The 26,288-nt window shown below is 42.1% G+C and overlaps 1 protein-coding gene across 2 annotated transcripts in view; it reads left to right on the top strand.

The window, feature by feature from the left end:
• SMAP1 (small ArfGAP 1) overlaps nucleotides 1-26,288 on the top strand; it is a 1,140,917-nt gene that overhangs the window by 204,455 nt on the left and 910,174 nt on the right. For both annotated transcript variants that reach the window (XM_053710427.1, XM_053710429.1), the window contains exon 2: nucleotides 1,474-1,607. In XM_053710427.1, the coding sequence (XP_053566402.1) occupies nucleotides 1,474-1,607 (134 nt within the window). The remainder of the gene's footprint in view (nucleotides 1-1,473; nucleotides 1,608-26,288) is intronic.

The raw sequence follows: 26,288 nt of genomic DNA on the forward strand, positions 1-26,288 counted from the left end.
CTTATCTGATTTTCATTCAGACAAGGTAGTTCTGCGTACCAAACCTGGGTTTTTACCTAAGGTGGTTTCTAACATGAATATCAATCAAGAGATTGTTGTTCCATCATTGTGTCCTAATCCTTCTTCAAAGAAGGAACGTCTTTTGCATAATCTGGACGTAGTCCGTGCCTTGAAGTTTTACTTGCAGGCTACAAAAGATTTTCGTCAAACATCTGCCCTGTTTGTCGTTTACTCTGGACAGAGGAGAGGTCAAAAAGCTTCGGCAACCTCGCTCTCCTTTTGGCTTCGGAGCATAATACGCTTAGCCTATGAGACTGCTGGACAGCAGCCCCCTGAAAGGATTACAGCTCATTCTACTAGAGCTGTGGCTTCCACCTGGGCCTTTAAAAATGAGGCCTCTGTTGAACAGATTTGCAAGGCTGCGACTTGGTCTTCGCTTCACATCTTTTCAAAATTTTACAAATTTGACACTTTTGCTTCTTCGGAGGCTGTTTTTGGGAGAAAGGTTCTACAGGCAGTGGTGCCTTCCGTTTAAGTTCCTGCCTTGTCCCTCCCATCATCCGTGTACTTTAGCTTTGGTATTGGTATCCCACAAGTAATGGATGATCCGTGGACTGGATACACTTAACAAGAGAAAACATAATTTATGCTTACCTGATAAATTTATTTCTCTTGTAGTGTATCCAGTCTACGGCCCGCCCTGTCATTTTAAGGCAGGTCTAAATTTTAATTAAACTACAGTCACCACTGCACCCTATGGTTTCTCCTTTCTCGTCTTGTTTCGGTCGAATGACTAGATATGGTAGTGAGGGGAGGAGCTATATAGCACCTCTGCTGTGGGTGATCCTCTTGCAACCTCCTGTTGGGAAGGAGAATATCCCACAAGTAATGGATGATCCGTGGACTGGATACACTACAAGAGAAATAAATTTATCAGGTAAGCATAAATTATGTTTTTAGCTAGGTAGTTATTAAATAGTTACCTTGTACCTATCTCTCATTTTGATACGTCACATTTAGAAGTCTCATCAAAACAATTTGAGTTTAGAAACCCAAACTAGTGTTGCATGTAAACTTTGTTAAAAAAAATAAACATATGGTTTCATACAAAAGAAAAATCAAAAACAAACAGTTGTCATGCTGGAAATAGCTCTTCCTTTATATTTCTCTTCTAACACATTATTATGCGTAAGTTTAGGACGTACAAGCTTTTAGAGTAGTTAAAACCCAGTCTTCATAGCCCCAGACTGATGAACTGGAGTCATTTGACTTTTGAATGAGAGAGGTTTTGTTTTATTCTCTTTGACCTTTATTTTTATTACTCTCTATACAGTTACCACCATCACAAATTTATTCTTTTTTTTGTTTGGAGGCAGTTTTTTTATGAGATTATTAATAAAATATAAATGTTTTTTACTAGATTGTGCAGCAAAACAAATATTTTTAAATGACAATCTTTTAATTTTCTTGCAGGTCCAAGATGGGCTTCCTGGAATCTAGGAGTTTTTATTTGCATCCGATGTGCTGGAATTCATCGGAATCTTGGTGTACACATATCAAGAGTCAAATCGGTAAACCTGGACCAATGGACTCCAGAACAGATTCAGGTAACCAATCATAGATTTCTTTCATGTAATTAACAAGAGTCCATGAGCTAGTGACGTATGGGATATACATTCCTACCAGGAGGGGCAAAGTTTCCCAAACCTTTAAATGCCTATAAATACACCCCTCACCACACCCACAAATCAGTTTTACAAACTTTGCCTCCAAGGGAGGTGGTGAAGTAAGTTTGTGCTAGATTCTACGTTGATATGCGCTCCGCAGCAAGTTGGAGCCCGGTTTTCCTCTCAGCGTGCAGTGAATGTCAGAGGGATGTGAAGAGAGTATTGCCTATTGAATGCAGTGATCTCCTTCTACGGGGTCTATTTCATAAGGTTCTCTGTTATCGGTCGTAGAGATTCATCTCTTACCTCCCTTTTCAGATCGACGATATACTCTTATATTTACCATTACCTCTACTGATTCTCGTTTCAGTACTGGTTTGGCTTTCTACAAACATGTAGATGAGTGTCCTGGGGTAAGTAAGTCTTATTTTCTGTGACACTCTAAGCTATGGTTGGGCACTTTATTTATAAAGTTCTAAATATATGTATTCAAACATTTATTTGCCTTGACTCAGAATGTTCAACTTTCCTTATTTTCAGACAGTCAGTTTCATATTTTGGGATTATGCATTGAATTATCATATTTTTCTTACCTCAAAAATTTGACTTTTTTCCCTGTGGGCTGTTAGGCTCGCGGGGGCTGAAAATGCTTCATTTTATTGCGTCATTCTTGGCGCGGACTTTTTTGGCGCAAAAATTCTTTTCCGTTTCCGGCGTCATACGTGTCGCCGGAAGTTACGTCATTTTTTGACGTTATTTTGCGCCAAAAATGTCGGCGTTCCGGATGTGGCGTCATTTTTGGCGCCAAAAGCATTTAGGCGCCAAATAATGTGGGCGTCTTATTTGGCGCTAAAAAATATGGGCGTCGCTTTTGTCTCCACATTATTTCAGTCTCATTTTTCATTTGCTTCTGGTTGCTAGAAGCTTGATATTTGGCATTCTTTCCCATTCCTGAAACTGTCTTATAAGGAATTTGATCTATTTTGCTTTATATGTTGTTTTTTCTCTTACATATTGCAAGATGTCTCACGTTGCATCTGAGCCAGAAGATACTACAGGAAAATCACTGCCTGCTGGATCTACCAAAGCTAAGTGTATCTGCTGTAAATTTTTGGTAGCTATTCCTCCAGCTGTTGTTTGTAATAATTGTCATGACAAACTTGTTAAAGCAGATAATATTTCCTTTAGTAATGTACCATTGCCTGTTGCAGTTCCCTCAACATCTAAGGTGCAGAATGTTCCTGATAACATAAGAGATTTTGTTTCTGAATCCATAAAGAAGGCTTTGTCTGTTATTTCTCCTTCTAGTAAACGTAAAAAGTCTTTTAAATCTTCTCTCTCTACAGATGAATTTTTAAATGAACACCATCATTCTGATTCTTTGGACTCTTCTGGTTCAGAGGATTCTATCTCAGAGATTGATGCTGATAAATCTTCATATTTATTTAAGATGGAATTTATTCGCTCTTTACTTAAAGAAGTACTAATTGCTTTAGAAATAGAGGATTCTAGTCCTCTTGATACTAATTCTATACGTTTGGATAAGGTTTTTAAAGCTCCTGCGGTTATTCCAGAAGTTTTTCCTGTTCCTAATGCTATTTCTGCAGTGATTTCCAAAGAATGGGATAAATTGGGTAATTCATTTACTCCTTCTAAACGTTTTAAGCAATTATATCCTGTTCCGCCTGACAGGTTAGAATTTTGGGACAAAATCCCTAAAGTTGATGGGGCTATTTCTACCCTTGCTAAACGTACTACCATTCCTACGTCAGATGGTACCTCGTTTAAGGATCCTTTAGATAGAAAAATTGAATCCTTTCTAAGAAAAGCTTATCTGTGTTCAGGTAATCTTCTTAGACCTGCTATATCATTGGCTGATGTTGCTGCAGCTTCAACTTTTTGGTTGGAAACCCTAGCGCAACAAGTAGCAAATCGTGATTCTCATGATATTATTATTCTTCTTCAGCATGCTAATAATTTTATCTGTGATGCCATTTTTGATATTATTAGAGTTGATGTTAGGTTTATGTTTCTAGCTATCTTAGCCAGAAGAGCTTTATGGCTTAAGACTTGGAATGCTGATATGGCTTCTAAATCAACTCTACTTTCCATTTCTTTCCAGGGAAACAAATTATTTGGTTCTCAGTTGGATTCTATTATTTCAACTGTTACTGGTGGGAAAGGAACTTTTTTACCACAGGATAAAAAATCTAAAGGTAAAAACAGGGCTAACAATCGTTTTCGTTCTTTTCGTTTCAACAAAGAACAAAAGCCTGATCCTTCGTCCTCAGGAGCAGTTTCAGTTTGGAAACCATCTCCAGTCTGGAATAAATCCAAGCCTGCTAGAAAGGCAAAGCCTGCTTCTAAGTTCACATGAAGGTACGGCCCTCATTCCAGTTCAGCTGGTAGGGGGCAGGTTACGTTTTTTCAAAGAAATTTGGATCAATCAATCAATCTTTGGATTCAGAGCATTATTTCAGAAGGGTACAGAATTGGTTTCAAGATGAGACCTCCTGCAAAGAGATTTTTTCTTTCCCGTGTCCCAGAAAATCCAGTGAAAGCTCAAGCATTTCTGAATTGTGTTTCAGATCTAGAGTTGGCTGGAGTAATTATGCCAGTTCCAGTTCCGGAACAGGGGATGGGGTTTTATTCAAATCTCTTCATTGTACCAAAGAAGGAGAATTCCTTCAGACCAGTTCTGGATCTAAAATTATTGAATCGTTATGTAAGGATACCAACGTTCAAAATGGTAACTGTAAGGACTATATTGCCTTTTGTTCAGCAAGGGAATTATATGTCCACAATAGATTTACAGGATGCATATCTGCATATTCCGATTCATCCAGATCATTTTCAGTTCCTGAGATTCTCTTTTCTAGACAAGCATTACCAATTTGTGGCTCTACCGTTTGGCCTTGCTACAGCTCCAAGAATTTTCACAAAGATTCTCGGTGCCCTTCTGTCTGTAATCAGAGAACAGGGTATTGTGGTATTTCCTTATTTGGACGATATCTTGGTACTTGCTCAGTCTTTACATTTAGCAGAGTCTCATACGAATCGACTTGTGTTGTTTCTTCAAGATCATGGTTGGAGGATCAATTTACCAAAAAGTTCTTTGATTCCTCAAACAAGGGTAACCTTTCTGGGTTTCCAGATAGATTCAGTGTCCATGACTCTGTCTTTAACAGACAAGAGACGTCTAAAATTGATTACAGCTTGTCGAAACCTTCAGTCTCAATCATTCCCTTCGGTAGCCTTATGCATGGAAATTCTAGGTCTTATGACTGCTGCATCGGACGCGATCCCCTTTGCTCGTTTTCACATGCGACCTCTTCAGCTCTGTATGCTGAACCAATGGTGCAGGGATTACACGAAGATATATCAATTAATATCTTTAAAACCGATTGTTCGACACTCTCTAACGTGGTGGACAGATCACCATCGTTTAATTCAGGGGGCTTCTTTTGTTCTTCCGACCTGGACTGTAATTTCAACAGATGCAAGTCTCACAGGTTGGGGAGCTGTGTGGGGATCTCTGACGGCACAGGGAGTTTGGGAATCTCAGGAGGTGAGATTACCGATCAATATTTTGGAACTCCGTGCAATTTTCAGAGCTCTTCAGTTTTGGCCTCTTCTGATGAGAGAATCGTTCATTTGTTTTCAGACAGACAATGTCACAACTGTGGCATACATCAATCATCAAGGAGGGACTCACAGTCCTCTGGCTATGAAAGAAGTATCTCGAATTTTGGTTTGGGCGGAATCCAGCTCCTGTCTAATCTCTGCGGTTCATATCCCAGGTGTAGACAATTGGGAAGCGGATTATCTCAGTCGCCAAACGTTGCATCCGGGCGAATGGTCTCTTCACCCAGAGGTATTTCTTCAGATTGTTCAAATGTGGGGGCTTCCAGAGATAGATCTGATGGCCTCTCATCTAAACAAGAAACTTCCCAGGTATCTGTCCAGATCCCGGGATCCTCAGGCGGAGGCAGTGGATGCATTATCACTTCCTTGGAAGTATCATCCTGCCTATATCTTTCCGCCTCTAGTTCTTCTTCCAAGAGTAATCTCCAAGATTCTGAGGGAATGCTCGTTTGTTCTGCTAATAGCTCCGGCATGGCCTCACAGGTTTTGGTATGCGGATCTTGTCCGGATGGCATCTTGCCAACCATGGACTCTTCCGTTAAGACCAGACCTTCTGTCGCAAGGTCCTTTTTTCCATCCGGATCTGAAATCCTTAAATTTAAAGGTATGGAGATTGAACGCTTGATTCTTAGTCAAAGAGGTTTCTCTGACTCTGTGATTGATACTATGTTACAGGCTCGTAAATCTGTATCTAGAGAGATATATTATAGAGTCTGGAAGACTTATATTTCTTGGTGTCTTACTCATCATTTTTCTTGGTATTCTTTTAGAATTCCGAGAATATTACAATTTCTTCAGGATGGTTTAGATAAGGGTTTGTCCGCAAGTTCCTTGAAAGGACAAATCTCTGCTCTTTCTGTTCTTTTTCACAGAAAGATTGCTATTCTTCCTGATATTCATTGTTTTGTACAAGCTTTGGTTCGTATAAAACCTGTCATTAAGTCAATTTCTCCTCCATGGAGTTTGAATTTGGTTCTGGGAGCTCTTCAAGCTCCTCCGTTTGAACCTATGCATTCATTGGACATTAAATTGCTTTCTTGGAAAGTTTTGTTCCTTTTGGCCATCTCTTCTGCCAGAAGAGTTTCTGAATTATCTGCTCTTTCTTGTGAGTCTCCTTTTCTGATTTTTCATCAGGATAAGGCGGTGTTGCGAACTTCTTTTGAATTTTTACCTAAGGTTGTGAATTCCAACAACATTAGTAGAGAAATCGTGGTTCCTTCATTATGTCCTAATCCTAAGAATTCTAAGGAGAAATCGTTACATTCTTTGGATGTTGTTAGAGCTTTGAAATATTATGTTGAAGCTACTAAATCTTTCCGAAAGACTTCTAGTCTATTTGTCATCTTTTCTGGTTCTAGAAAAGGCCAGAAAGCTTCTGCCATTTCTTTGGCATCCTGGTTGAAATCTTTAATTCATCTTGCCTATGTTAAATCGGGTAAGACTCCGCCTCAGAGGATTACAGCTCATTCTACTAGGTCAGTTTCTACTTCCTGGGCGTTTAGGAATGAAGCTTCAGTTGATCAGATTTGCAAAGCAGCGACTTGGTCCTCTTTGCATACTTTTACTAAATTCTACCATTTTGATGTATTCTCTTCTTCTGAAGCAGTTTTTGGTAGAAAGGTACTTCAGGCAGTGGTTTCGGTTTGAATCTTCTGCTTATGTTTTTCATTAAACTTTATTTTGGGTGTGGATTATTTTCAGCAGGAATTGGCTGTCTTTATTTTATCCCTCCCTCTCTAGTGACTCTTGTGTGGAAAGATCCACATCTTGGGTATTCATTATCCCATACGTCACTAGCTCATGGACTCTTGTTAATTACATGAAAGAAAACATAATTTATGTAAGAACTTACCTGATAAATTCATTTCTTTCATATTAACAAGAGTCCATGAGGCCCACCCTTTTTTGTGGTGGTTATGATTTTTTTGTATAAAGCACAATTATTCCAATTCCTTATTTTATATGCTTCGCACTTTTTTCTTATCACCCCACTTCTTGGCTATTCGTTAAACTGATTTGTGGGTGTGGTGAGGGGTGTATTTATAGGCATTTAAAGGTTTGGGAAACTTTGCCCCTCCTGGTAGGAATGTATATCCCATACGTCACTAGCTCATGGACTCTTGTTAATATGAAAGAAATGAATTTATCAGGTAAGTTCTTACATAAATTATGTTTTTAAAATATTCAATAATATTAACCTTAAAGTGATAGTAAATCTTAGTGTTTCAAAAATGCTACGATTTACCGTCACTAAAAATAAAGGCCACCTTCATTCATCATTAAAAAAAACAAAAAACAAAAAAAAACGGTGCCTTTATTTTACTGCTTAGATAAGCGACTCTGACAGCCCACGGAACTGCTGATTGTTTCATTGTGGTGACGTTTCAACCTCTTAGGCAATAGTCATGCAGGCCTACAACATAATGCAGAAAAGGTGAAAACGCCATCTCATTGAAAAAACAAGTAGTGTCGTTGGCTGCCAGAACCGCTAGCTTTAGCAGTAAAGCTGCAGCAAAATAAAGGCACCTTTAGTCCGTTTTTTTTTTAACTGATGAACATAGGTGGCCTTTATTTTTAGTTATGGTAAATCGTAGCATTTTTGAAACACTAGGATTTACCATCACTTTAAGCAATCACTGAATTAAATTGGAGAAATGGAAATTGTATTTAGTAAACATAGTCCTAAAAGGTCAGTAAACACCTTAAAGTTTTAATATAGTTTAGTTATTCGTAGTAAAACTTTGCAATATACTTTCTCTTTATTTTGTCCCCTTTTTTAATTTTGCTCTGAAATGTGTGGCTTTTTGAAGTCTCAGAGCCAAAAAGGCACACTGCAGACTTTTCAAGGCAAACCCTGCTGCACATGCTCTGTGTGTGTGTGTTTTCTCTTGTTAAGTGTATCCAGTCCACGGATCATCCATTACTTGTGGGATATATTCCCTTCCCAAGAGGAAGTTGCAAGAGGATCACCCACAGCAGAGCTGCTATATAGCTCCTCCCCTCACATGTCACATCCAGTCATTCTCTTGCAACCCTCAACATAGATGGAGGTCGTGAGAGGACTGTGGTGTTTTATACTTAATTATTTCTTCAATCAAAAGTTTGTTATTTTTAAATGGCACCGGAGTGTGCTGTTTTTTTCTCAGGCAGTGTTTGGAAGAAGAATCTGCCTGCGTTTTCTATGATCTTAGCAGAAGTAACTAAGATCCACTGGCTGTTCTCACACATTCTGAGGAGTGGGGTAACTTCAGAAAGGGAATGGCGTGCGGGGTCTCCTGCAACTAAGGTATGTGCAGTAAAATATTTTTCTAAGGAATGGAATTGACTAAGAAAATGCTTCTGATACCGAAGTAATGTAAGTAAAGCCTTAAATGCAGTGAAAGCGACTGGTATCAGGCTTATTAATGTAGGTGCAGTAAAATAATTTTCTAAGGAATGGAATTTGACTAAGAAAATGCTGCTAATACTGAAGTAATGTAGTAAAGCCTTAAATGCAGTGGAAGCGACTGGTATCAGGCTTATCAATAGAGATACATACTCTTTAAAAAAGATGTTTTAAAACATTTGCTGGCATGGTTAATCGTTTTTTAAGGTACATTGGTGATAAAACTTATTGGGGCATAATTTTTTCCACATGGCTGACCTAATTTCTGCATAGAAACAATTAACTGAGGCTTCCCACTGTTGTAATAATGAGTGGGAGGGGCCTATTTTAGCGCTTTTTTTGCGCAGTAAAAATTCAGACTCAGTCTTCCTGCTTCTTCCTGCATGATCCAGGACGTCTCTAGAGAGCTCAAGGGACTTCAAAAGTCATTTTGAGGGAGGTAATCAGTCACAGCAGACCTGTGACAGTGTGTTTGACTGTGTTAAAAACGTTTTTTTTCTCTATTGATTATCCGTTTTGGGTATTAAGGGGTTAATCATCAAGTGGGTGCAATGCTCTGCTAGCTTAATACATTTACTGTGAAAATTTGGTTGGTATAACTGATTTGGTTCATTGTTATTTCAACTTGAGACAGGTTTTGTGCTTCTTAAAGGCGCAGTAGCGTTTTTTATATTGCTTGTAAACTTATTTTAAAGTGTTTTCCAAGCTTGCTAGTCTCATTGCTAGTCTGTTTAAACATGTCTGACACAGATGAATCTGTTTGTTCATTATGTTTGAAGGCCAGTGTGGAGCCCCATAGGAATATGTGTACTAAATGTATTGATTTCACTTTAAATAATAAAGGTCAGTCTTTATCTATAAAAGAATTATCACCAAACGACGAGGGGGAAGTTATGCCGACTAACTCTCCTCACGTGTCAGTACCTTCGCCTCCCGCTCAGGGTGCGCGTGCTAATATGGCGCCAAGTACATCAGAGACGCCCATACCAATTACTTTACAGGACATGGCTACAATCATGAATAATACCCTGTCAGAAGTATTATCTAGATTGCCAGAATTGAGAGGCAAGCGTGATAGCTCTGGGATTAGGAGAGATGCAGAGCGCGCTGGTGCTGTAAGAGCCATGTCTGATACTGCGTCACAGTTTGCAGAACATGAGGACGGAGAGCTTCATTCTGTGGGTGACGGATCTGATCCGGGGAAACCGGATTCAGAGATCTCTAATTTTAAATTTAAGCTTGAGAACCTCCGTGTATTGCTTGGGGAGGTTTTAGCTGCTCTGAATGACTGTAACACAGTTGCAATTCCAGAGAAATTGTGTAGGCTGGATAGATACTATGCGGTACCGGTGTGTACTGACGTTTTTCCTATACCTAAAAGGCTTACAGAAATTATTAGCAAGGAGTGGGATAGACCCGGTGTGCCCTTTTCCCCACCTCCTATATTTAGGAAAATGTTTCCAATAGACGCCACTACACGGAACTTATGGCAGACGGTCCCTAAGGTGGAGGGATCAGTTTCTTCTTTAGCTAAGCGTACCACTATCCCGGTGGAGGATAGTTGTGCTTTTTCGGATCCAATGGATAAAAAATTAGGTTACCTTAAGAAAATGTTTGTTCAACAAGGTTTTATCTTGCAGCCCCTTGCATGCATTGTGCCTGTCACTGCTGCTGCTGCATTCTGGTTTGAGTCTCTGGAAGAGGCCACTCACACAGCTCCATTGGATGAAATTATGGACAAGCTTAAATCACTTAAGCTAGCTAATGCATTTGTTTCTGATGCCATTGTACATTTGACTAAACTAACGGCTAAGAACTCCGGATTCGCCATCCAGGCGCGGAGAGCGCTATGGCTTAAATCCTGGTCAGCTGACGTGACTTCTAAATCGAAATTACTTAACATTCCTTTCAAGGGGCAGACCTTATTCGGGCCCGGCTTGAAATAAATTATTGCTGACATTACTGGAGGTAAGGGTCATACCCTTCCTCAGGACAGGGCCAAATCAAAGGCCAAACAGTCTAATTTTCGTGCCTTTCGAAATTTCAAGGCAGGAACAGCATCAACTTCCTCCGCTCCAAAACAGGAAGGAACTGTTGCTCGTTACAGACAGGCCTGGAAAACTAACCAGTCCTGTAACAAGGGCAAGCAGGCCAGAAAACCTACTACTGCCCCCAAGACAGCATGAAGGAACGGCCCCCTATCCGGAAACGGATCTAGTGGGGGGCAGACTTTCTCTCTTCGCCCAGGCGTGGGCAAGAGATGTCCAAGATCCCTGGGCGTTGGAGATCATATCTCAGGGATATCTTCTGGACTTCAAAGCTTCTCCTCCTCGAGGGAGATTCCATCTATCAAGGTTATCAGAACACCAGATAAAGAAAGAGGCTTTCCTACGCTGTGTACAAGACCTCCTAGTAATGGGGGTGATCCACCCTGTTCCGCGGACGGAACAAGGGCAGGGATTTAACTCAAATCTGTTTGTGGTTCCCAAGAAAGAGGGAACCTTCAGACCAATCTTGGACCTAAAGATCTTAAACAAATTCCTCAGAGTTCCATCATTCAAAATGGAAACTATTCGAACCATCCTACTCATGATCCAAGAGGGTCAGTACATGACCACAGTGGACTTAAAGGATGCCTACCTTCACATACCGATTCACAAAGATCATTATCGGTACCTGAGATTTGCCTTTCTAGACAGGCATTACCAGTTTGTAGCTCTTCCCTTGGGGTTGGCTACGGCCCCGAGAATCTTTACAAAGGTTCTGGGCTCACTTCTGACGGTTCTAAGACCGCGAGGCATAGCGGTGGCTCCGTATCTAGACGACATCCTGATACAGGCGTCAAGCTTTCAAATTGCCAAGTCTCATACAGAGATAGTTCTGGCATTTCTGAGGTCGCATGGGTGGAAAGTGAACGTGGAAAAGAGTTCTCTATCACCACTCACAAGAGTCTCCTTCCTAGGGACTCTTATAGATTCTGTAGAGATGAAAATTTACCTGACGGAGTCCAGGTTATCAAAACTTCTAAATGCTTGCCGTGTCCTTCATTCCATTCCACGCCCGTCAGTGGCTCAGTGCATGGAAGTAATCGGCTTAATGGTAGCGGCAATGGACATAGTGCCATTTGCGCGCCTTCATCTCAGACCGCTGCAATTATGCATGCTAAGTCAGTGGAATGGGGATTACTCAGATTTGTCCCCTCTACTAAATCTGGATCAAGAGACCAGAGATTCTCTTCTCTGGTGGCTTTCTCGGGTCCATCTGTCCAAGGGTATGACCTTTCGCAGGCCAGATTGGACGATTGTAACAACAGATGCCAGCCTTCTAGGTTGGGGCGCAGTCGGAACTCCCTGAAGGCTCAGGGATTGTGGACTCAGGAGGAGAAACTCCTCCCAATAAATATTCTGGAGTTAAGAGCAATATTCAATGCTCTTCTAGCTTGGCCTCAGTTAGCAACACTGAGGTTCATCAGATTTCAGTCGGACAACATCACGACTGTGGCTTACATCAACCATCAAGGGGGAACCAGGAGTTCCCTAGCGATGTTAGAAGTCTCAAAGATAATTCGCTGGGCAGAGTCTCACTCTTGCCACCTGTCAGCGATCCACATCCCAGGCGTGGAGAACTGGGAGGCGGACTTTCTAAGTCGCCAGACTTTTCATCCGGGGGAGTGGGAACTTCATCCGGAGGTGTTCGCTCAACTGATTCATCGTTGGGGCAAACCAGAACTGGATCTCATGGCGTCTCGCCAGAACGCCAAGCTTCCTCGTTACGGATCCAGGTCCAGGGACCCGGGAGCGGCGCTGATAGATGCCCTAGCAGCCCCTTGGGTTTTTAACATGGCTTATGTGTTTCCACCGTTTCCGCTGCTGCCTCAACTGATTGCCAAGATCAAACAGGAGAGAGCATCGGTGATTCTGATAGCGCCTGCGTGGCCACGCAGGACCTGGTATGAAGACCTAGTGGACATGTCGTCCTGTCCACCATGGTCTCTGCCTCTGAGGCAGGACCTTCTAATACAAGGTCCTTTCAACCATCCAAATCTAATTTCTCTGAGGCTGACTGCATGGAGATTGAACGCTTGATCCTATCAAAGCGTGGCTTCTCAGAGTCAGTTGTTGATACCTTAATACAGGCACGGAAGCCTGTTACCAGAAAAATCTACCATAAGATATGGCGTAAATACTTATATTGGTGCGAATCCAAGAGTTACTCATGGAGTAAGGTTAGGATTCCTAGGATATTGTCCTTTCTACAAGAGGGTTTGGAAAAGGGCTTATCTGCTCGTTCGTTAAAGGGACAGATTTCTGCTCTGTCTATTCTTTTGCACAAGCGTCTGGCAGAAGTTCCAGACGTCCAGGCTTTTTGTCAGGCTTTGGCTAGGATTAAGCCTGTGTTTAAAACTGTTGCTCCTCCGTGGAGCTTAAACTTGGTTCTTTAAGTTCTCCAAGGAGTTCCGTTTGAACCCTTTCATTCCATTGATATTAAGCTTTTATCTTGGAAAGTTCTGTTTTTGATGGCTATTTCCTCGGCTCGAAGAGTCTCTGAGTTATCTGCCTTACATTGTGATTCTCCTTATCTGATTTTCCATTCAGACAAGGTATTTCTGCGTACTAAACCTGGGTTTTTACCTAAGGTAGTTTCTAACAGGAATATCAATCAAGAGATTGTTGTTCCATCATTGTGCCCTAATCCTTCTTCAAAGAAGGAACGTCTTTTGCATAATCTGGACGTAGTCCGTGCCCTGAAGTTCTATTTTCAGGCAACTAAAGATTTTCGTCAAACTTCTTCCCTGTTTGTCGCTTACTCTGGACAGAGGAGAGGTCAAAAAGCTTCGGCAACCTCTCTCTCCTTTTGGCTTCGTAGCATAATACGTTTAGCTTATGAGACTGCTGGACAGCAGCCCCCTGAAAGGATTACAGCTCATTCTACTAGAGCTGTGGCTTCCACCTGGGCCTTTAAGAATGAGGCCTCTGTTGAACAGATTTGCAAGGCTGCGACTTGGTCTTCGCTTCACACCTTTTCAAAATTTTACAAATTTGACACTTTTGCTTCTTCAGAGGCTGTTTTTGGGAGAAAGGTTCTACAGGCAGTGGTTCCTTCAGGCAGTGGTTCCTTCCATTTTAGTTCCTGCCTTGTCCCTCCCATCATCCGTGTACTTTAGCTTTGGTATTGGTATCCCACAAGTAATGGATGATCCGTGGGCTGGATACACTTAACAAGAGAAAACATAATTTATGCTTACCTGATAAATTTATTTCTCTTGTAGTGTATCCAGTCCACGGCCCGCCCTGTCTTTTTAAGGCAGATCTAAATTTTAATTAAAAACTCCAGTCACCACTACACCCTATGGTTTCTCCTTTCTTGTTTTGTTTCGGTCGAATGACTGGATATGACATGTGAGGGGAGGAGCTATATAGCAGCTCTGCTGTGGGTGATCCTCTTGCAACTTCCTGTTGGGAAGGGAATATATCCCAAAAGTAATGGATGATCCGTGGACTGGATACACTACAAGAGAAATAAATTTATCAGGGAAGCATAAATTTTTTTATTTTTTTTTACCTAATTAATTTTTATTTTTTTAATACTTTTATTTTTATTGATGAATTGCATAATAACCAACATCGTGATATCCTTTTATACAAAAGAGCACATTAGTAAAAAAACGGTATGAGACAATTACAAGTGTACATAAATCAGTACTGTAAATGACGGAGTACAAAGTTTTGAGTCTAATCATATCTCCATGAACCAAGAGTCGAAACTAGGAGATGCTAAGATGTGGTAGAACTCTTCTGTTATCCTCTTTTTATCATAACTAGGTTGAAATATAAACATGTGATCAACTGAAAATGATTCGTGTTTTTGTGAATTCTGTGTATTTCTCATACTCAATTCTGTTACAAGAAGAGACCTTCTAGGACTAGCATGGGTCTCTCAGAAGGAGAATATAGAGAAGCTTGGGGGCAAAGGAGGAGAAGAGAAGAGAGAGATATAGTGAGTGAGGGAGGAGAGAGAGAGAATAAAAAAAAAAAGGGGGAGGAAGGAACTATGTGTGTGGTGAGATCTGGGGATTGTTCCAATGTTGGAGTATGATACTGTGGGTGAAGGAAGTTGGGCCTAAGGGAGAGATAGTATTCTAGTTTCTCCAATGGTTTCCCAGGGCTCCCAGATTAAGCAGTAAAGGTCTTGTTAGAGTTTAGCTGAGTAGACATAACTCTCCATCGATTTCAGGTATGATATTAGGTTTACCAGATTGGGCTTTTTTCAGCTTCTGGCTATTAGTAGTTTAGCTGCCAATAGAATTGTTATCAGTAAGCATTGTTGGGGTAAGATCTGCTTGTGAAAGTTGAGATGTAGAAGTGCCGTTAACCTGATTGATTTTAATACACAAGAACTGCAAAACACACTTCACTATCATTCACTTTTAGCTAAGATTGAAATAGAATTGGCCATGGAAACAAAAACACCTCTCTTGGATAAGGAGCATTCATCCACTGAATACAACAATGCTACCCCATATATTATGACTATCCCAATACCTCTACCATCATCATACCTTAATGAACAGCAACAGGTCTTTAAACCCTTCGCTACTGGCAACTTGTCCAAAATAAACAAGTGTTTTTAGTATTTTTGCTATCACTCCATTTAGAAAAAAAATAGAAACTTGTTTTTTTCATACAGGTGGGGAAAGTCCACAATCCATTTCTCTTGTGAATTACCTTCCCCAACACTTGGAGGAGGCACAGATTACTAAGCCCCACCAGCTCTATAATAACCCATCCCACCTCACACATACCTCAGTCTTTTCTTTGCCTCCACTGGAGGTGGTTGAAGAATGAAGATGTGTACAAGTTTCTTCAGAGAGGAGTTTTCAGTGTATTTTGAGGCCCAATTTCCCCTCAGTGTGCAGTCCTTTTCAGAGGGATGCATTTGGGGTATTGTTTATGATTCTTTTATTCACCTCATGGGAATTTCTAAATAAACTTTCGATAAAAAGGAGCAGGACTTGTCTGTTGCCTCCCTTTAATGATCTAAAATGTACTCCTATTCCATAACCTCTACTGATATGTTTTCAGTACTGGGTTAGCTGTCTGCTACATAGATGGTGGACGAGTGTCTACTGGTAAGTATTATTTCTTTCATGTCGGTGGAGAGAGTCCACAACTTGATACATATAGGATATACATTCCTACCACTAGGAGGAAGCAAAGTTTCCCAAACCCCAAGAGCCCTTTAAAACCCCTCACACATACCTTACTTTTTTTACTTTTCCTCCGTTGGAGATGGTTGAAGCATGATGATGTGCATGATTTCTTCAGTCAAAGGCGCTTTTCAGTCTATATTGAAGCCCGGTTTTCCTCAGAGTACAGTGATTGTCAGAGGGATGTTTTTGTAGTATAGTTTTTGATACAATGATTTCTCCTCATGGAAAGTCCTTCCTAGGCCCTCTGTAAATTCAGTCACAGGGATTCTTCTTCTGCCTCCCTTTACAGATCTACATTATACTCCTTTTTCATTACCTCTGCTAATATATTTCAGTACTGGTTTGGCTGTCTACTTGCTTGATGGTGGACGAGTGTCTATGCGTAAATATGTTTTAATATATAGACACTCATACAGCTTTGATTATGGGCACTTTTAAGAATGTTAAAGTTTATCTGTATATGTGTGTATATATGGCCCTGGGACAGATACTCACTATTCCCCTTGATTTTTGCATGCAATTTTTTTTTTTTTTATGTGCCGGGTCTCGACACTTAAATACACTTGTCGGGTGAGCATGAACGTATAATTCATTAGCCTCATAGGTTAATCGATTAGTCAGATTAGCTCATGTTGGTGTGTTATTTTACGCACGTCAGGTTAGTTACTTACACCTGCATGCTTAGTGCTTTAATGTCCCTGTAAAGCTATATAGAGTGGGTATAGGTTTTTTCTTTAATCAAGAGCTTGCTTAAAGAAGTTATTTTTCCATCTAAAGGGGAGGAGAGTCCACTTCTTTATTCGTTACTGTTGGGAATTAAGAACCTGGCCACCAGGAGAAGACAAAGACACCCCAGCCAAAGGCTTTTAAATACCTCCCCCCCACTTCCCTCATCCCCCAGTCATTATTTGCCTTTTGTCACAGGAGGATGGCAGAGAAGTGCCGAAGATCGGAGTAGTCTCTTATGGAGGGTAGTACTCTTAGCATTGGGACTGGAGTTTTAAGTAGTCCTGTCAGCCTCTCAGTGAGAATTTTCCAAAAAACAATACTTGTGACAGCATAAAGCACTTTAATAGTTTAAAACCACAGGGTTACAGACAGCATCGTTTCGGGAAACATCCCTTAGTCATGCTAACATATAATCTGAACATACTCTCAATTTATAGTAAAGCACCACTAGATGGTGCTAGAACCACTTTGAGAATTTAACCCTTAAAGAAATTAGACAAATTTATTCTCAACCTAAATGCAAAACATCTGATGTGTATATATGTATGTGTGTGTGTGTGTGTGTGTGTGTGTGTGTATATATATATATATATATATATATATATATATATATGTGTGTGTGTGTATATATATATATATATATATATATATATATATTTACTCAAAAAAGGAAGTTTAGAATGATTACAAAATTTATAAAAATTTAAAATTTACAAAAATGACTCAAATATCATCATCAACTTACAATCAACTATATTTCATCATTGTCATTATTTAAACTCCATTAGGATACTAGTCCTGTAATCATACTGAATCCACGTATAAAGAACAACAACTTGAATGACAGATTACAATGTTCAATACTACATGATAAATGCTGAATTATTCTAATACTATTACTTTATAAAAAGATAGATAAGTCCCAGTCCCTATTCATTCCTACTGGTTGTAATGTACCCAACTCATGAATCTAAAATGCTTCCCTTTGTTTGAGTATAAGCTCTCTATCTCCCCCCCCCCACGAATCGCGATAGGATAATAGAACATAAAAGTTTGATTCAAACTAAAATTTTAACAGCCCCTGTTGCCTTTCATTGTTTGCAAAAAAATCATGCCATTAACCAACTTTGGTTTCAAATAATTGATCATATACCTAAATTGCGTAGGGGGGAGATAGAGAGCTTATACTCAAACAAAGGGAAGTATTTTGGATTTCCCGTCCCGTGAGGTGTATTCCCTGCATTCATCTCCAATTGAACATGCAGAGCCCCAGGGTCCAACTATTACTCCTGCGGGAGAGATGCGTTGGCAGTCAGATTTTGCGGATCAACTGCAAACGGCGGTATCGAAAGTGATCCATGCCATGTTCTGCTAAGTGCAAACGTAGATCGTATAATGACGGCCCGGCCCAGGGGTTGTCTACGTCTATGGAAATATCAGAGGCGTTATACGATGACGAGGCCCACTCCGACTCTTTGGAGGAAGCCCCTTCTGGGTCGTGGTCCATGTGTCATCTAAACCTCTGGCTGCGGAGGAGCCTGACCTTAGGTTTAGGATAGAGAATTTGTGCTTTTTGCTGAAGCAAGTGCTTGCTACTCTGTAGGTTCTGGAACCGAAGCTTCTGGAGAAACCTGCGATTCCTAAGCTTGATAAGGTATATGAGGACAGGGTGGTGCCTCAGGCCTTCCCGGTTCCTGTTAAGATGGCTAATATTATTAAGAATTAATGGGAGCAATTGGGTTCTTCCTTTTCCCCTTCTTCTTCCTTTAAGAAACCATTCCCTGTTCCGGACTCTCAGCTTGAGCTGTGGGGTACTGTCCCTAAGGTGGATGGTGCTATCTCAAAGCTTTTGAAGCGGACAACTATTCCCCTCGAGGATAGTTCGTCGTTTAAAGAGCCCATGGATAAAAAGTTGGAAAATATCTTAAGAAAGATGTTTCAACACATGGGGTTTGTTTTTCAGCCGGCAGCGGCCGTAGCCGCGGTTGCCAGAGCTGCAACATATTGGTGTGAATCCCTGTGTGAAATGGTCGAGGGGGAGACTTCAATCGACGAGGTACAGGATAAGATTAAGGCACTGAAGTTCGCCAATTCTTTCATCTGTGATGCAAATATGCAAATTATTCTCCTGAACGCTAAAGTGTCAGGTTTTAGCTCGCAGGGCTCTGTGGCTAAAGTCTTGGTCTGCGGTCATGACCTCTAAATCGAGGCTGTTGTAACAAGGCCCAGCGCCAGCAGCCCGCCGCAAAAGCAGACCAGTCCAAGGGAACTTGGAAGCCCGCTCATTCTTGGAACAAGTCTAAGCAGAGCAAGAAGCCCGCCGAGACAAAATCGGCATGAAGGGGCAGCCCCCGACCGGTCTCCGGACCAAGTAGGGGGCAGATTATCTCTCTTCTCAGAAGCCTTGTTACAGGACGTTCAGGACCCTTAGGTTGTGGAGGTTGTCACTCAGGGTTACAGGATACGGTTTAGATCCCATCCGCCCAGGGGCAGAATCCTCCTGTCAAACCTGTCTACAAGACCAGAAAAGAGAGAGGCCTTCCTAGAGTGTGTGAGAGATCTCTCCTCTCTCACCGTTATCGTACCAGTGCTATTCAAATCTTTTTGTGGTTCCAGAGAAGGAGGGCATGTTTTGCCTGATTTTGGACCTAAAGTGTTTAAACAAGTTTCTGAGTGTTCCATTGTTCAAAATGGAAATCAGATCTATTCTGCCCCTGGTTCAAGAGGGACAGTTCATGACGACTATAGACATGGACGCTTGCCTTCATGTGCCAATTCACAGGGACCACTTCAAGTTCCTAAGATTTGCATTTCTGGACCAACACTTCCAGTTTGTGGCCCTCCCCTTTGGTCTGGCGACGGCCCCGAGAGTCTTCACGAAGGTTCTGGGGGCGCTACTTGCATTAGCCAGAGCCAGAGGCTTTGCTGTGGCGCCCTATCTGGACGACATCCTAGTCCAGGCACCGTTGCTCATCCTGGCAGAGGATCATTCAATTGCTCTTCTTCTTTTGCTCCAATCTCACGGTTTGAAGATCAACCCAGGAAAAGAGTTCCCTGGTTCCCAGCTACAGGGTGGAGTCCCTGGGCACGATAATAGACTCTAAGTCCATGAAAATATTTCTCACAGACCATTGACTCAGGAAGATTGAGTCCTCTTGTCTTGCCCTTCAGTCCTCCTCAAGCCCCTCGGTGGCTCAGTGTATGGAGGTGATCGAACTCATGGTTTCCAGCATAGAATTCATTCCATTCACCAGGTTCCATTTCAGACCTCTTCAATTGTGCATGTTGAGATAGTGGAACGACGATCATTCAGATCTATCACAGCAGATATCCATGGATTCTCGGACTCGGATCTCCCTCTCTTGGAGGATCCGTCCGGAGCAACGGTCTTTGGGGACATCCTTCTTGAGACTGTCTAGGGAGATTGTGACCACGGACGCGAGTCTGGCAGGATTGGGAGCTGTTTGGGGTGCCAGGATGGCACAAGGAAAATGGACCCGGGAGGAGTCTCTCATTCCGATAAATATTCTGGAACTCCGAGCAATCTACAATGCTCTGAAGGCTTGGCCTCCTCTGGGGTTGTTCAGCTTCATCAGATTCCAGCCGACAACATTACCTTGGTGGCTTACATCAACCATCGGGGGGGGGGGTTATGAGGAGCTCCCTAGCCATGAGGGAGGTGTCTCGGATCTTGGAGTGGGTGGAGTCCCACAGCTGCTCGCTCTCAGCGATGCACATTCCAGGTGTGGACAACTGGGAAGCAGATTTTCTCAGCAGGCAATCCTTCCTTCCGTGGGAATGGTCTCTCCACCCCGAATTGTTTGCGGAGATTTGTCTCAAGTGGGGATCGCCGGAGATAGATCTCATGGCGTCCAGTCTCAATAGCAAGCTACCCCGATACGGGTTGTGGTCAAGGGATCCCCAGACAGAGCTGATAGATGCCTTGGGGGTTCAGCCTAGCTTACATTTTTCCACTGTCACCACTTCTACCTCATGTAGTGGCACACATAAAACTGGAGTGAGCTTCGGCCATTCTGATTGCTCCATCGTGGCCGCGGAGGACGTGGTTTGCGGATCTGGTGGGGATGTCATCCTCTCCGCCGCGGAAGTTACGCTGTTGCAGGGATCTGCTGGAACAGGATCCTTTTCAAAATCAAACAATCTCGATTCTCTGAGGCTGACTGCGTGGAGATTGAAGGCTAGTCTTGGCCAAGAGAGGCTTTTCTGAAAGTGTGATTGATACGCTAATTCAGGCTAGGAAGCCAGTCACTTGTTGCATCTACCATAAGGTGTGGAGGTCTTACTTGTCCTGGTGTGAGAAGCATGGATATCCATGGCATAAGGTGAAGGTATCCAGGATTCGGTCCTTTCTCCAAGAGGGTTTGGAGAAGGATCTTGCCGCCAGTTTGTTAAAGGGACAGATTTCGGCATTATCAGTCTTCTTGCATAGGAGACTTGCTGAGCTCCCTGACATACCATCTTTTGTTCAGGCTCTGTCTAGAATCAGGCCTGTCTTTAGACAGTCTGCTCCCCCATGGAGCTTAAACGTGGTCCTTTGTATTGCAGAAGGTTCCGTTTGAGTCTAAGCAATCCATTGACATTAAGATTCTGTCCTGGAAGGTTCTTTTCCTATTGGCCATTGCATCGGCACGCAGAGTATCTGAACTGGCTGCCTTGCTATGTGAACATCCTTATCTGGTTTGGGGTTTCTTCCCAAGGTGGTGTCTAACCATAACATCAATCAGGAAATAGTTGTTCCTTATTTATGTCCTAACCCTTCTTCTAAGGAGAGGTTACTTCATAACCTGGATGTGGTTCGTGCCTTAAAGTTCTATCTTCAGGCTACAAAGTATTTCAGACTGTCTACATCTCTTTTTGTGGTGTATTCAGGGAAGCGCAAGGGGCAGAAAGCCTCTTCTACTTCTTTGTCCTTTTAGTTGAGGAGCTTGGCCTATAAGACAGCGGGACATAAGCATCCTCAGAGGATCACGGCTCATTGAACTAGAGCTGTGGCTTCATCTTGGGCCTTCAAGAATGAGGCCTCTATGGAGCAAATTTGTAAGGCGGCTACCTGGTCCTCCTTTTATACTTTTACAAAGTTTTACAAATTTGACGTTTTTGCTTCTGTGGAAGCTGCTTTTGGGGAAAAAGGTTTTGCAGGCTGTGGTGCCCTCAGATTAGGGTACGCCTTTTACCCTCCCAGTTTCATTCCGTGTCCTCTAAAACTTGGGTATATGTTCCCAACAGTAATGAGTGAAGTTTTTATCAGCCTGAGGAAACCGTACTGGATACTGAGAAACGTGTTGCTGTGTTTTTAATGTGTTATAATAAACACTTTTATTCATAAAACTTGCTACATTGCCTCTTTTGGATATCCCTGCCTGGTATTTACCTGTAATTGCTGGAGTTGAAAATATACCTGACTCGCAAACAGCACTGCTATCCTGTGACTACCTATTGGCGTTGGGGGAGACTTAGCCTGAGAGGAGAGTTTTACCGGACAACTCTGAGGTTCCGGCCTGCCCAGCTTGCATCACATTTTGGTGCTTTGCTAAACGTGAGTGCATCAGAGTTTCAATTTATTAGCTGATATATCTCACAGAATTATGCTATGTGGCGCCTTCTCTGTTTTTCTATAGAAATATAAATAACATACAGCTTATGCAGTGAAAACGGAGTACAGAGCGTAATAACTTCATGACATAAACTTTACTTTAAGAGGTAAAACAGTACCTCTACTCTTTTGAAAGCCTCGTTTTTACAGAGGCCACCATTTAATTACATATAGAACTTCATTAGTTCTTACAACTTATCCTATAGGAGGCATAACTAGGATGGCCCTTGGGTTGATGATTTAGTCTACTAGGGTATCTAATTGATCCAACGCTATAGACTCTAGTGAAATAACTGATGGATAGCAGATTTTACTTAATTAAATGTGATTCTTTAAGGAGGCTGCTTTAGCTGTTTAGCATTCTCTGCACCTGGCTTGTTTATATGGGTGGGTTGGGAGTAGTATTTGGGCAAATTGCTGAGTACTGGGATATCTAGAGGGGGAAGGAAATAGGAAAAATGGTTCCTGAGGTTACTTCAGTCTTATTAGTCAGTCTGATTGTGGGGATTGTTATGGGTCCAAAGGGAATCCCACGGTTCCCATATTAAACAGTATTCAGTCAGTCGTCTGCGATCTCTAAACACATAGTTTTCCTAATTCTTGATGTGATTTACACTGTCTACCACCCCTTGCCATCTGGGTGGTTGGATTTTTTCCCATTTTCTGGAAATAAGTAGTTTGGTGGAAATGAGAACGCACAAGAGTACGTTTTGTTTGGGTTTGGGAAGTTTTCTCAGTCCTAGATGTAATATTGCAAGGGCCGGGCTCAGCACCTCCAGTAAGTCTAGATCTTCACACATTTTTCCCACTTTGCCCCATAAATTTTCTAACTTTGGGCAGGCCCACCAGATGTGGAGTGGGGTACCCGGTTCTCCACATCCTCTCCAGCACATCAGAGAGTGGTCTGGGTAGAGTTTCCGTAATTTTGTGGGCACTAGGTGCCATCTCGTAATGATTTTAAAGTACAGCTCATAAAGAGTGATGCAGTGTGTAGTTTTTTTGGTGAGGGTTATTGCCGCTTCCCATGCTTCCGGTGTGTATGTGAGTTGTAAATCTCTCTCCCAGGCATCCATGTGTATTGTCTTGGAAGGGGTGTGTTCCTCGATTAAGCACTTATAATGCACTGAGAGAGGTTTGTACAGCTGGAGACTTGTCTCCCATCGTGATTCCCAAGGGGTAAGATCACGCAGTTTACCTTCTAGGAAACCCCAGAACCTCATAAGAGACCGTATTCTCAGCAGGTCAAACTGGAACTTAGGGGTAAGCGTGGGTAGTGTTAGCATATTTGCATGTGTCTTTAACTGATTGTTTTCGTAAAAAATCTTTTAAGGAGACAATGTCCGTGTTAGACCATGCGTTGAGATGTATGTCAGGGAGCCCTAGGAGCAGACCCCGTATAGAGTGTATGGGCGAAGGATGCGGGGCAATAAGCTTGTTGTGTCTTAATTTTATCTAACTCTCGTGGCATCCCTTGATTATAATGTTGGAGATACAGATTTTTGACTGCCAATGCGGAGGTAGCCAGAGGAGGTCTTCCAGGTTAACATATGCTGGGAGTGAGGCCTGTTCTATATCTTTCCATCTAGTTGTGGGAAGGTCATTACCCCATGCCGAGGCATGGGTGATCATTGCGGCCTCATGATATTTCCTTACTTTAGGGAGGCCTATACCCCCTTTCTCAATGGGGGTTGGGAGGATATGGGCTGCTACTCGGGGTCTTTTGTTGTGCCATGTGTAGGAATTGAATAGGGTCTGGAACTTCCAAGTTAAGGATGTGGGGATTGGGATGGGGATACAGCAGAATAGATATGTAAGTTTATGGAGTATCATCATCTTGAGGGCCGCTACTCTGCCCATCCACGATATTTCGCTATATCTCTTAGAATTAAGTTCTAGGGTGATTGCTTTCAATAGGGCCTCGTAATTTTCTCTAATAGTCATAGATTTTGAATGGGAAAGGAATACCCCTAAATGTCGTATTCCTTTAGTGGAACAATTAAAGGAATAAAGGAGTTGAATTCTATTTCTCTCATTCGCAGGAATGTTAAGGAAGTATGCTTCCGTTTTTACTGACGTTGATCTTGTAGTAGGAGACTTCGCCAAATTTCTTCAGTAGGTGCAATAGTGGGGGGAGGGAATCTAAGGGTTCTGTAAGGAAGACTGTAAGGTGGTCCGCAAACAGGGCCAGTTTATGGATAGTGTCATGTAGCTGAAATCCCCGTATAGTAAGGCATCTCCTAATTGCGGCTCCCAGAGGCTCGATCGCTAGAACAAATAGGAGTGGGGACAGGGGGCATCCCTCTCTAGTACCATTGGTTATCTTTATTTTTGGAGAACTGAACCCCAGACCTCTCACAACCGCTGTGGGAGATGAATACAGTGCTTTGACAGCTCTGTTGTAGTTATTGGGTATACCAAATGCTGCAAGGGTTTGGAATAAATATTCCCATCTCACCCAGTCAAATGCCTTTTCAGCATCTAGAGACAGGGTGAACATGGGGAGCTCCAGATCGGCTACTTCAGTGTATATGTTTAGGAGACGGCGGGTGTTGTCTGAGCCTTGTCTATTTTGGACAAATCCTACCTGGTCCATATGTATGAGTGTCTGGAGATGTCTGTTTAGTCTATTTGCTAGGAGTTTGGTGTATATTTTGGCGTCTACGTTGATGAGTGAAATGGGCCTATAACTGGGGCATAGTGCGGGATCTTTACCCTCTTTATGTATTGTAGTGATATTAGCTTCTAAGAATTCTGGGAGGAAGCTACCCCGCTGAGCCACTCTCTCAAACAGTCGAAGCAGAGTCGGAGATAAAGTGGAGTTGAGGGTTTGGTAAAAGGAGACTATAAACCCATCCGGGCCTGGAGCTTTATGTGGAGCTAGGTCAGTTATAGCTATTTTAGCTTCCTCTATCGTGAATTGTTTCTCTAGTTCTTTCTTAGCTTCTTCAGGTAGGGTGGGCAAGTCTAGTCCTTCTAGGAACTTGCTAATGTCACTGGGGCTAGCTCTATCTGATGTCTCCGAGGTTGCAATGTTGTAAAGGGAGGAATAGTATTTTGCAAAAGCTACTCCTATTTCTTTAGGTGAGTAAACTGGTCCATTATGGGTTTTGATGTTAGCTATTCTACTCTGTTGTGTACGTTTTCGGAGCTTATTAGCTAGTAGCCTATCTGCCCTGTTACCCTTATAGTAGTATAGTTGTCTAAGTCGGTATAGGCTATCCTGTACCTTTAAGGTTTCTTGTCTCGATATTTCTTCTCTGAGACCTATCTGTTGAGCTATCTGGGACTCAGGGGATGACTTATTGGAGTTCTCTAGTGTACGGAGATCTCCATACAATTTAGCCAGTGATTGGTGTCCTGCCTTGCGATTGTGGGCTGATTTTTTAATAAAGTGTCCACGGAGATAGGCTTTAAGAGCTGCCCATACCATATCAAGTTTTGTGGTACCGATGTCATTATGTGTCAGGAATTAATTTATTGTCCTAGTGAGAGCAGGGAGTTCTCTCTCAGATAGCCACTGTTCGGAGAGTCTCCAAGGGTGTCTACCTGTCAGTGATTGTAACTTGAAGTCTAGGCAGACCATATCGTGGTTGAAACGCGTATACCTGTTCACTTGCAGTCTGTAAATATAGCAGTTTTTTCTGTTCAGTCTTAACCCCGGGGTGGTTCTATTTTCCCCCCCTCACACTGTTTGTTTGCTTTTTGTTCAATATTGATGAACCGCTTTGTGTGTGTTTATTCACTCATTAGCGCATGTTTAATAAAACATTTTTTTCAACACACTTATACCTGTGCTCCTCGCATTCTCTTTTTTACAGACCATATCGTGGCCCGACCATGTGCATGGTCTGATGCCGGGGTTTAGGAATTTATATAGGGACCACGAATCGCATAGTATAGTAGATTCTCGAGTAGGAATTATGGGCCTTAGAATAATGTGTAAAGTCTTTTTTTCCGAAGGCGCTAGACATCGCCATGCATCATATAGGTCATATTGATACATAAGTTTACGGAAGGCATTAGAAGTTGATGAGATAT

This window comes from Bombina bombina, chromosome 4 (genome assembly GCF_027579735.1).
Source record: "Bombina bombina isolate aBomBom1 chromosome 4, aBomBom1.pri, whole genome shotgun sequence".
Taxonomy (NCBI): Eukaryota; Metazoa; Chordata; class Amphibia; order Anura; family Bombinatoridae; genus Bombina; species Bombina bombina.